The sequence below is a fragment of the Lycorma delicatula genome, chromosome 8, assembly GCF_047948215.1.
Source record: "Lycorma delicatula isolate Av1 chromosome 8, ASM4794821v1, whole genome shotgun sequence".
NCBI classification, from domain to species: domain Eukaryota; kingdom Metazoa; phylum Arthropoda; class Insecta; order Hemiptera; family Fulgoridae; genus Lycorma; species Lycorma delicatula.
The window spans coordinates 57,788,637-57,802,332 of NC_134462.1; the positions used below are offsets into that span (position 1 = coordinate 57,788,637).

The 13,696-nt window shown below is 28.0% G+C and overlaps 1 protein-coding gene across 12 annotated transcripts in view; it reads left to right on the top strand.

Annotated features, from left to right (window-relative positions):
- The window catches only part of ClC-c (chloride channel protein 3), a 137,168-nt gene that overhangs the window by 109,663 nt on the left and 13,809 nt on the right, over positions 1-13,696 (top strand). For all 12 annotated transcript variants that reach the window (XM_075373899.1, XM_075373898.1, XM_075373902.1 and 9 more), the window contains 4 exons: positions 2,686-2,825; positions 3,335-3,517; positions 8,036-8,250; positions 13,237-13,583. In XM_075373899.1, the coding sequence (XP_075230014.1) occupies positions 2,686-2,825; positions 3,335-3,517; positions 8,036-8,250; positions 13,237-13,583 (885 nt within the window). The remainder of the gene's footprint in view (positions 1-2,685; positions 2,826-3,334; positions 3,518-8,035; positions 8,251-13,236; positions 13,584-13,696) is intronic.

Genomic DNA, 13,696 nt, shown 5'->3' on the forward strand with positions numbered 1-13,696 from the left:
TTAAGCATAAGGATTACACATTGTAAAGTATAAAGAAAAAAGGACTCATTATATTAAATGTTATCGATTAGATCAAGTGGAAGTAGGGGGTGCTGCAGTTCCACAGTGCCTATATGCAAGCTGCCACTGGTAGTTAGTGTATTTTTGTGTAGTGTAGCATGACTGTACAATTCATTCTGCATTTACAGAACATTTACATTACACTCCAGTTGTATTAAAGTTTTGTTTGCCTTTTTTTGAGATTTTGACTAATAAATATATTCTTACTATTGAAGAAAAAATTAAAAATTTTCAGGTGTTAAAAAGAGAAATAAGCAAATTGATATTTGCTGTAATTTTAATGTTGTTTCCGCTACAGAAACAATTGGAGTAATGGAAAAATTACTGAAGGGAAACAATAATTATAAAAAGTGTTAGTACTAGTTTACAGTAATTTAGATGAAGCAGTTTTTCAGTGGTTTAAGCTTTAACAAAATTCTCTCTTTTCACTTAAAAGCCCAGTTTTGAAAACTGAACCAAAATCTTCACTAAAAAGTTGGTTACAGGAAGCTTTAAAAGTACCATCGGCTGGCTACACAAATTTAAACATTATAACCTCATGTTTGGCAAAATAAATGGTGATGTTATTATTAGTGCATAGCTTGGAAATAGGTGGCATAGAATATTTATGACATAAGAAAGAAAATATTTTTATTTCTGATGAAATGAGACTTTTTTAAAATGCTATCAGATAAAACAGTAAAGTTTAAAGGTGAGAAGTGTATAGATGGAAAATTGTCAAAAGAAAGAATAATTGTTCTGGTTTATGCCAATATGACAGGAAACGAGAAATGGCAATTAATAGTGATGAATAAATATAAAAAGCCTAAATGTTTTAAAAACCACTTTAGTTACCTATGAAACTAAAATAATAGATCTGTGTGGATGTTGATTCCAATTTTGGTAGAAGAAATAAGAGAATGGGATAGTAAATAAAGAAATAAAAATAGAAAAATTCTTTTACTGGAGGATAACTATGGATCCCATTCAGACATCCAAAGACAGACACAAATAAAAATTGACTTTTTTACCCTCTCCCGTCATAAATGTAATACAGTTTATGAACCAGAGTGTTATCAAATATTATGAGGAGTGTTATTGAAAAAATTCTGCTTTATCTCTGAAGAAAGAGAAAGTAATGAAATACCATTTAACCTGTATGACATGATCTGCCCATTCTTAAAAAAGCTTGGACCTGGTTATATTTGAAACAATAAAACACTTATTTTGGCTTGTCAGCTTATTGTGCAGAAAAAAAGTTTCAGAAGATGATGAAAATGACGATTTGTGATATTAATGCCCTCGCATATAGATAAATCAATTTAATGTGCTGCAATTCGTTCAAGTACATTTGTATGATATCAAAAAATCCAAAGACTGATGAGATAGCAACATGTACCAAATTTACTGACATGAATATCATTAAAACCATTCTTGCCTGCAATAATGAAGATAGTGAAGTAGATGAAGAAACTGAGCCAAAAATTTTGACATTAACTTCATGCAAGCCTTGGATGACACTGTTAGGCTCCTTTCAAAATATTTTAAGATACAAAAGTATCATTATTTGTTACAAGTACTGATTGTAGAAAATGTGATTGATGGGAATTATTACTGATTAAAACATAAGCTTTCAAAAATTACAACTTACTTATGTTCATCATAAAACAGTAATGATTTAAGACAAGTATAAAAGTGCAAAATAGTTATGTGATTTTTTAAACAGATTATGGTTCTCAAATAAAATATGTTATAAACTTATAAGTAAAAATTATTTTTTTAAATATTTTTTGTAAATTAAATTATTTTTAAATATGTAATATCTAATGTTCAATATCTGTTTGAAAAATGGTTCTTGGCATTCCCTAGTAAGTTTATGCTACTTTTTCTGAATTTTTTAATTTAGCTTAATTTTATTTAATTTTTGACATTAGGATAATTTTTTTGAATAAACAACAGCATCTAATTTTAAAAAAATCTATATTTCAATTTTAAAAACATATTACGACTCTACCTTTCACTAAATTTTCTTATCACAAAGAAATATTACTACCCTGTCAGATTCATTGCAGAGAGAATTTACTGGAAAGAAATAACCATATCACTAATAATATGCAGATACAACAATTAGAAATGTAAATATAATACAATTTTATGTACCAAATTTGAGCACCACTTTTCTCTGCTTCAAATTATTTTTTTCACATAGATCGGCTGATACCTTTATATATTGTTATTGTATTTTTTACTTTATAAAATTCATATTATCATTATTGAAGTAACTTTGCATTATAAGAATAGAGATGCTTAGAAATTTGTTGTTTTATTTTTAATAGGACTTATTCATAGTGCTTATTTGTAGAACTCTCATTCTTGTAGTCAGGAAAATTTAATCTAATATTTTTGGTAATTTTTTCTCCATGTTTTGATTATTTAGTTGTTAAAATACTTGTATTTAGGATTTTTTCATTTTCCTTCATCGTAAAGATAGAAAATTGATAAGCATAAACATAATTTTCTTAAATGTTTTCAGAGATTAATATAAGCCATTCATTGTTTGTTTTATATCTGCTTTTATAAGATATAAGGTAAAAAAACAAATGAAACTTGTATAATGTTATTCTTTAATATTTTATTTATTTTCAGGAAATATTTTTTCTTATTTATTTCCTAAATACGGTCGTAATGAAGCAAAAAAAAGGGAAATTTTGTCTGCAGCAGCTGCAGCTGGTGTATCAGTTGCTTTTGGTGCACCAATTGGTGGTGTTTTGTTTAGTCTTGAAGAGGTAATTATCTTTTATCTATAATGAGGTACTATAATGGCAAACTATATTTCTAAATGTTAGTTTTCTTAAGATATATTCTCAGCTGTAAGAAAGCAATTCTTATAAATCATCAAATTAAAATCTTTTTGCATTTAAATAATATAAAACTGAAATTTTCTTTAATATTGATATCCATTTTATAATGTAATATTTTAGTAATGTTCTGTAGGCTTACATTTATTACCTTAATAGACCAAAATTTAGATGACTTTATTTACTATTATCCTTTTGGTACTTAATTGCTTTTTACTGATGATATCTTTATTGTCTGTTAAGTTTATGAATATTATAGTACTATTAACTGTTACTACTTTAATAATAAGGCAAGTTTTTATTGTATGAAAAAGGGTAGTATTGTGGTTTTTTTATCAACAATTTTAAATTTAAAAAATAAAATAATTATTATTAAACATTGATATGTATACAAGTGTTTTCTATTATCTTACCTTAATATTTATCTTTTTTTACAGGTCAGTTATTACTTTCCATTGAAGACCCTGTGGCGTTCATTCTTCTGTGCGTTAGTAGCAGCTTTTGTCTTGCATTCTATTAATCCATTCGGTAATGAGCATTCTGTATTATTCTACGTTGAATATAATAAACCTTTCTTATTTTTTGAACTGATTCCATTCATTGCACTGGGTATTATTGGAGTAAGTATTAACAAATTATTTGTGTTTTTAAAAATACCTATAATGCTAAAGTATTGTAACGTGATTAATTCATGTGAAAAGATTAATTAAATGTGGTATTAATTATTGCACCAATTTCTCTTAGTTCTGGCCGAAATATATTGATTTTTATGTAAAAATCTTCATAAATTATCGTTGCCATTTAAGATAGAGTGAATTGTGGCCATTTAAGATAGAGTGAATTGTGTGTAATTCGTAAATAATAATAATAATAATATTATAAAACACCTTTGTTAAATGATAGAATACAATACAAAAATAGTACCATAAACATTGTCCTTCTAGGGAGGTTGAGTTTGCAAGCTAAAAGTTAAATTATAGAGTAACATTATACTCCAAAACTGTTTCAAACACAAATAAATATGAATAAAGTTATAAATTATTCAAAGAAAAACAGTCATACTACAATTTAGAGTAGAATGATCAAACTATAATTTACATTATAAATGAATTGAATAAATGTAAATTAATGATAATAAAATACTAATATCATTAATAAATATGAAACAATTATAAAAAAAATGTATAAACTTAAGGAAACATTACGAAACTTATTAGTTTTTCAATTAATTATAAAAAAAAAATATAAATTTAAATAATACATGAAGATAATGTAAGAGACATTATCTTACTTTATATTGATTCTTTATCTTACTATGCTTGATATAGGAAGTTTTAAATATGACAATAGTTAGTATGTACATACTAATGATTTTAAAATTTTAACTATATATTTTTAAAAAGAGAAAAAAAATTATATTCCTAGCTATATATTGTACGTATAATTATGTGTATTTTATAAAAATTGGTTTGCTGATGGTAGAGTTAAACCTCTGAAAGCACTACAGATAGATAGTACAAAAACTTCAAACCTAGAAACACCCTGACTACACTAAAGGAAAATGGCAACTAGATCATGCTTTCATGGACAAACATCACTACAAAGAAATTTGCAACTTAAAAAGTCCTCTGTAGAGTAGACAGGCTCAGATCATTGCATAGTCAAAATTAACATTAAATTCACTCCCTAAAGGAAGCAGCAAAATCAAGCCCCTAAAACTAAAAGAAAAATAGACCTATTCAACTAATCAAGAATGAAAATTGCCAAAAAATAACAATCACAGATAAACTAGTCAGCAAGCATAAACAAATCACAGAAGAGTTGGCCTCAATAAAACCCCATAAAAAGCATCACAGTGGAGAAGAGACATCAAGCTTGGCTATTACACCAATCCCAAAAATCAGAAACATTATTCTAAAATCTAGTAAAACAAAGAAAGGAAACCACTCAAACACTAAATAAAATAAAAAGACAACACCATAAAGACATACTGAAATCAATAGAAGAATTCAACAAAATGCAGTTGAGAGACTACCACAAAACCTTCAAAAAATAACTTCAAAAATACAAACCTCAACTCTATTAATGAAGGATGAAAACCATAATCTGGCTTATGATGAAAACAATAATCAAATATGTTCCTAACTTTGAGACATTCACATCTCTTCATAATTACAGCTTCCTTTAAATTATATATAAGGGCCAATAAAAAAGGGTGATTCTTACCATTTATAGCACCCTATTTTCTTACAAAATTAATTTAAGAATTTCATAAATAAACTGCTATAACTCTACCACACAAGAGTTTACCACATTATAGTTTACAGCCATAAAAATCACTTATATACAGTCAAAAAGCCCAAAAATTCATGGAGCAGTCTTGATACATACATTCTTTGTGTAATCCTAAACTCAATTCCATAATCCTTAAGTATATAACTTTATTTATTGAGACGTTAGTTAATTGCATCCTATCTGATGAAGGACCCTTTAACTGCATTGTGCTTTAACTGTATTATACACTTCAACTATATATGACCTATTCATTAATAAAAAAATGTAACGGTTTTAATTTTTTTTCTTCCACGTGTAAAGATATTTGCACTATCCCATCACTTATGTATACTAAGAATAATGTATAATTTATTTTAAAAATATTATTATGGTTTTCTTATTCTTTATCACAAACAAATCAAACATTTTAGTAATTGAATAATTAAGTTCATTCAATATTATATAATTTGTTATTTTTTTGTATTTTACTATTATATTGAACATTGATGTTATGAATGGATGACGTCATAATCGTCTTAATCTACTACTATTAGTCCCATTGATTTGGTTCTTATCAGTCAACATGTTGAACTATTTTATGGCATAGTTGTGTATATAAATATATTGGACTACCTTATAAATAGCTCAATTTCTTCTGGCATTCAATACACCTGTGCTGTAAAGACAATTAAAATTCAACAGAAATTGTTCTTGTTGCTTCTTATGTTGTATATACTATTGTAAATGAGAAAAATGTGTAACTAAAAAAAACCAGTTATTTGAGACTCTCAGTAGAAAAAAATTGAAACTCAGGAGAAAAATTTGGATTGTCAGGAGACTCTACAGAAAAAACCATTAATCTCAGGTCATTAATAAAGTTCTAATTTTTTATTGAATGAAAAGAAATATGCAAATACAGTTTTAAGTATGAATTAAATTTCATAAAATTCCTATTTGTATGGTAAAATAAGTTAGTCCCTCCATTCTTAATTTTATACATTTTTTTATGTGTTGATTTCCCTTATACTTACTGTACCAATTTATTCTAATTAGAATTAAAGAAATAATAATAAATAATTTTTTTTCTTTTCACTTTTATAAAGTTCATGTATTGGTTGAAAAACATTATATACAAAGACTGAAAGAGCTTTAGACATAAAGCTCTGACTTATGTTGAGTATCATTTTTTATATATTATTATGGTGTTAAAATATATAAAATAGTATAAAAAGAAAGTTGATTTATTATATTTAATATAATATTTTATATTTTATACATATAAAATAAAATGTATATAATATTAAGGGTTTAAAATGTAGTAATACTCTGCTTTATACAATAAATTCCTTAAAAATTTGAGTAAAAATCATATAAGAGGTTATAAAATAATATAGTACTATATTTGTAAGATTATTATTTTAAATTAATAGGCATAACATGTACTTAAGCCTTTATTAAATAATTATTGAGATTAATTTTAGTTATTATATTGTAACATTGGAAAAAAAATTCACCTGTTAAAAAAGTATGAATTCAATTTTAAAATCTCTTCCACACAGTACCTAATATTGTTGTTATCTGAAATAAATGTTTATCAAATAACAGTAATTTATTCTCCAAGGTTGCAATTCTTCAGATTTAAAAATCAGTCTAATTGCTGGGTTTTAATACTTCCTTGTGTGAAGTAAAGGAAGTATTGTGATCACGAAAAATTTCAGTTTTCATATTTCAATGGAAATATCCATTTTAACCATCCCTGAATCCATTTTGACTAGTTTCGTCATGACGTCTGTACGTACATATGTTATGTATCTTGTATAAATCAAAAACGATTAGCCGTAGGATGTTGAAATTTTGGATTTAGGACTGTTGTAACATCTAGTTGTGCACCTCCCCTACTGATTGCAATCAACTAAACCAAAAGTGTCCAGAAAAGCCCAAAATCCAAAAAAGTTTGGATTTTGGATTTTTCTTAACTGCAGTAATAAGCTCTTATTGAGAGATTTTCAACGATATATCATAAGTCGTACTTAATTTCATTGGTTCCAGAGTTATAGCCTAATGAAGTATTTGGATCTTTAAGAAGGCACATCGGTTCGAATCAAATTCCATCTTTTTTTTTTCTTAATTTAATTATTAATTTATTAACCTCTGTAAAAAAATGTTGCAATGAATAATAATTCAATAATAATGAAAAAAATATCAAGTTATTAATGAAATAAAATTTTATATATTTTCATTTTAAAAAAATGCGTGTGCAATTTAATTAATAGGCTTACAAGGAAGTGATATGGTGCCCATAACAGAGTATTTTCATTTCTATTATTTCTGATTTTTCATAACAGGCATTATCCTCCTATTGCACTAAGAGAAAATGTTCTTTGTTAAAAGTTTGAAATAGAGTGCTGTATATTGGCCAAAAATTTGCCGTATGTTTTTTTTTTTACCAAAACTTTTTCATTTCTTCTTCTAACATTTCTGTTAAAAGGTTTTTGGTTGTGTATTAACTGGTTTGTTGGCAGACTTCTTCATTCATTAAAATTTTCAGGACATGCGATATCTTCCACATCTTTCATAGTTATTTAAACTACTAAATCCAATCTTGACATATTCCCTAAGTTATTCTCTTGGATTGTACATTATATGAAGACTTTGTTGCAGTCTTTAATTGCATATGCTTATGAATGATAAACATTATTATCAACTTATCATTAATTAACTTATAGTTGCTCGCCAGCCAAGAATCAGAAGTTAATCATTATTTTTTTTAATTCAGCATAATACAAATTCATTCTTACAAGGATTGCGTAAAATAGGTTATTACTATAACTTTTGTGTCATTTTTTCATTTTCTTTTGTTTTAGGGTGTAATAGCCACATTATTTATAAAAGCTAATTTGAACTGGTGTCGGTATCGTAAGTTGTCACGTTTGGGACAGTATCCAGTGACTGAAGTATTAGTTGTCACATCGATTACAGCTGTTTTAGCATATCCAAATCCTTTTACAAGAATGCCAACTAGTCAACTCATATTTCTACTGTTTAGCCAGTGTAATGTTGCAAAATCATATGGTCTTTGGTAAGCATATTTTGCAGAACACAATATTTTTATCTGTGATGATTGACTATATTATATAATAATTTACTTTTTACTTTATTATTACAATAGAAAAAAAAAATTAAGTACTCTTTGAGACTGATTTCAACAAAATTTAAAAAGTGAAAACTCTCATTAACATCTTAAATATTTTAAAAATATTTCAACTTAGATATCTTAATTTAAATATTAGTAGTAAGTCTGTCCACACTTCATAAAAATATTTTTTGAATATTATTCAATCTGGGCACTTCATGAAAAAAAAAATAGATAATATAAAGTTTGTTTAGGGAGTGATGGTGACGTATGAGCTGTGCAAACTCTTAGTTGTCTCAATCCAGTAACAGAGAAAGTTTAAGTCTGCAGACAGGAGTACAGACAGCAAACCTTCATCTACAATCGTAGTTAAGAACATTCGGCTGCATAACTTCACCTTCACACCAAAGTTCCTTATGTCCCTAATATATTAACGTATGAGATCTGTAAATAAGGTAATGAGACTAGTTTTTTTTGGCAGCCAAAGTAGCAACACTGTAAAGTTACTAGTAAACATATGGTTATATGAACAGCTGACTTATATTAGGTATTAATATTTTTAGTCTATTGTTGCCATGTGAGATGTAAACAAACTTTTTGTGAAACGAGTTTTTGGGTGTATTATAAAAATGAGTGATACTAATTATGAGCAATGTTGTTTACAATCGCATTTTGTGTTAAACTCTTTGAGAATGCTACTGAAACCTTTTCAAAATTTAAAAGGGTGTATGGAGATGATACTCTGTCACTAGCCCAAGTTTTTTAGGTAGTTTAAAGTATTTTCAGATCGTCAGGAATCAGTTGCAGACGATCCACGCTCTGGAAGACTGTTAACATCAAAAAGTGACAACAGTGTTTAGCGAATCAGAGACTTGATACAGTATGACTGGCGATTAACTGTCAGAATGATTGCAGAACAATTGAATTTGAAGGATACCACAGTCCATCAAATTTTGACAAACGAATTGGACATGATAAAAGTTTGTGCAAAGTTGGTCCCAAAAAACCTCACTGTTGAACTGAAAAACAACAGAGTGGAAGCGTGCCACGGTCTTCTAGGGCGAAATGAAACTGATCCTGATTTTCTAAAAAAATGTTATTACTGGTGATGAATCTTGGATACTTCAAACACACCAAGTCCCAAAAAAGCAAAAATGAGCAAATCAAAACTATGCTAATTTGTTTCTTTGATAGTAATGATATTGTCCATGAGGAATTTTTACATGCAGAACAGGCTGTAAATCAATTTGTTTACCAAGAAATTCTTGAAAGACTGCAGAAAAGAGCTGCCCATGTGTGACTACCTATCAAAGACTTCTGGATGCTGCATCATGACAATGCACCTTGTCACACTGCACTCTCAATTAATAAGTTTCTGGCAAAGAAAAACATTCCTGTAGTTTCTCAATCACCTTATTCACCTGATTTGACTCCCTGCAACATTTTCCTGTTCCTGACTTTAAAAATCATCTCAAAAGGACACCATTTTGGAACAGCAGAAAACATTTTAAAAAATGTAACTGACCATCTGAAGAATATTCCGGTTTGTGAGTTCCAACATTGCTATGAAGAGTTGGAAAACCGTTTGAAGCGATGCGTGGCTTCCCAAGGGAATTATTTCAAAGGTTATAGAGTCCATGTATAATTGAATTGCAAATAAAAAGTTTTTCTGAACCAGTCTCATTACTTCATTTACAGACCTCGTATATTACACTTCAGTTGCTAATCATAAATCTACTAAAGTAAAACAAAGCTTTTCTTTGATCTTGTTTTAGCTAACCATAATTTTGGTTTAATATTTAGATATATGATCGTGGATAGGAAGATTAATTCAATGATACTGTATGCAAATCAAACATATTAAACAAAACATACTCTATAAATCACCTTATAAATCTTAACTCATTTGATGTCAGTGGAATCTAATTTGTCAGCGAAATAATAATGAGTGCGTTGGTGTGTGGACACTCAACAGAAGCAAAGTTTGTTATGCAATATTATATGAATTATTAATGATGCAAAATAACGTGTACGGAATGAACACAAATGGTAAAATATTTTATTAATAAGAAATATAAACTAACAATGAAATACACATATAAAAAATATTTATTTCACACGTACACGCATGAACAGTGATAAGAGTAAGAGAGATAGTGCTTACTGAACACACTTGCTAGTATCTATATATAGCACATGGTATAGTTGCCCCAGTGAAGCTACAAGCTTGTGATGTCACGTGCTGACATCTCATTATATTATTGTTTTCCAAAACATTTTTGCATGTAATTATTTTTATTTTATTTTTCGGCTTACAACCAATACAGGCACTCATACATTTATGTTGTTATGTGTTCATTTCTTTCCACTTGAGTTAATTACATGTATAAAAATGCTTAATGACTCAATCTTGTAAACAATAACAATTCCTTAACAATGACTAATGCTCTGATTGGTATTATGCACAGGCATGTAAAATTTATACATGCAGTTAGAAATTACATTTTTCAATTATATTTAAATCCGTCATTTATTGTACACAATATGTGTATAAAGAGATAAATTTTGTCCACTTTATATCGTGTTCAGTGAAGATATTAAGGATAGCGTTTTTGTGTGGTCATATTGTTTTATGATTACTCATTCTTTTTCGCAAATGTTTTGTAATATATTATTTTTGTTCATGTGTTAGTGCAGTTAGTTATGGCAGAATTTAAATCCGTAGTTAAGAAAAATACTTAGGAGTCAAGCACGTGAAATTATCAATAATGTTTATGATTTTATGAAAAAATAAGCTCTAAAAGTAGGTAAATTAACTGACAACAAACATATAATTGGTATTCAAAAATGCAAAGAAAAAACTGCTGCTCCTTGTGGGATATCAAGAACACAGGTTCAAAACCTCAGTAGAGAAAAAAAAGACATGATTCTTCAATCAACATCCCAATCGTGTTCTTTCAGCACGCCGAAAAAGTATAAACGATGTTAGAAACCTGTCAGTGGATTGGACAGTTTTGATTTAAGTGTTGTTAAAAGAACAGTTATTTAATGGATTTCATTCAAAGAAGAATGAATTACATACTTTAAAAAAAATAAGGGATGAACTTCAGTCATTTATTGATTTTGAAGACAGTGAATCAACTTTAGCTGTTATTTTGAAAGCGTTAGGTTTCAAATGGTGTAAAACTGAAAAACAGAAACTTTTAATTGAGAAATTCGATATCAGGTGGAAGAGAATTGAATATTTGCAGGCAATGGCTAAGTATAGACAAATCAATGCTACAATTGTTTATTTGGATGAAACGTACGTTTTAAGTTTGCATTGTTCAACAGAGTCGTGGTCTGATGGTATTGTTGAGGGACTTCATGTGCATTTAATAAGGTGATCGTTTAATAATAATTCATGCTGGAGAAGAAATCAGTTTTAGTCCGAACACATTAATAACTTGAAAAGCCAGTTTGAAAAGTGGCAAATACCATGACAACATGAATATAGACAATTTCATGAAATGGGCGCATGAAAAATTATTCTAAATCTTCCACCAACATCAGTAGTAGTTTTGATAACACCCCTTATCACAATACAGGTATTGATAAAGCACCAAATTCTAACTCCAGAAGAAAAGATATGACCGATTGGCTGGAGAAAACCCATATTCTGTATAGTTCAAAAATGCTGAAACCACACTTATATGAATTAGTAAAGTTACATAAAACTAAATTACAAAAATATCACTTGGATGAACTTTTGAAAAACATGGGCATCATGTTCTTAATACTGCCACCATACCATCCTGATTTGAATCCAATCAAGATGGTGGTCAGCGGTAAAAAGACATGTAGGTGAGTCATAACACAACATTTTCTTTCACAAATGTTGAAATATTAACTTCAGAAAAAATTAATTCCATAAATGAAGATGACTGGAAACCCTATTGTGAAAAAGTAAAAAAATACTGAAAAAGAGTATGAAAATCTGGAACCACTGATAGATGAAATGACAGAACATTATATTATATATATAGACGCTGATAGTGAAAGTGACTGATTCGTTTAGTGAGGATAGTGAACTTGCTAGAAGTTTGAATTAGATGCATGGAGAAAATTCAAGTAAGCTTTTGTTTATTATTAAAAATTAATAATTTAGTATAAATAAAGGTTATAAAAAAATTAATTATGTATTGTTTATAATTAGTAAATGTAAATATGATAGTTATTACTGGGCAGTATGATAATAAGTAATAATACTTCAGTTTGATATGTGGAGGGATGAAACATTGATGGTATTAAATTTTTTTTATGATCAAGTAAAGGGTAGTTTCCCTTTGAGCAGTAGTGGGATTAAATGCTCAGGGAAATTTTCATAAGTTTTTTACTTCCATCAAAATGCTTTTTATCTTTCGGGTAATACTAGAGTCTCATCAAGGAAGTTAAAAAAATAACTGATAATACTTTAACCTTACTTTACTGTGTAAATACTTACTTGCTTACTTTACCTTACTTTACAAACTGATACTATACTTTACTTTTACTTTTTCTGTGTTATATCTGGTTCAGTTTATTTGTCATTGAAAATGCTAATATTTTTTTATATAAATTTAGACTGCTCTTTTATATATCCTTTGATTTATGTTGGTCAGAAATTAATTTAACTTTTTATTTTTAGAGATATAATACAAAGAAAAAATGAGAAATAAAATATTTAGAATAATTTAAAACAAAGTTAGTTAAGGAGAGATTACAACATATTTTTCTTCTACTTCTCTCCCAAACTTACGTGTTAAGAGTTATTTTGGAACTGTGTATTTAGTATTTTAACTGTATTTTATCCTTATTTGAAAATTTATTTTGATTTGATTAATGAAGCATAGATATTTTAGACTTAGTTCACAATAATATTTCATTCAGTTTGTTCATTTTTATTTGTTTTAGTGATTATAATTATGAGAATAGTAGTACCACAGGGAAACCTACGCTATCTCCAGGACCAGGAATTTATGGAGCAGTTTGGTTGTTATTTTTAGCATTAGCATTTAAATTTATTACGACCATCTTTACTTTTGGCATGAAAGTGCCTTGTGGATTATTTATTCCTTCATTATGTTTGGGTGGTATTGTTGGAAGAATTGTCGGTATTGGTGTACAAACACTTGCATTTCATTATCCACACTTATGGATATTCTCTGGTGAATGTAAAGCGAATGATGAGTGTATAACACCAGGATTATATGCAATGGTCGGTGCTGCTGCAGTACTTGGTGGCGTTACGAGAATGACAGGTAACTTTTATCTTCTTTTTTTTATGTTTTACCCAAAAGTTTTAATTTGGATTTTTATTTTTATTTTATTATGTAATTTTCTTTCTGTCTTTTGAAAAATTAAAAATTCTGAA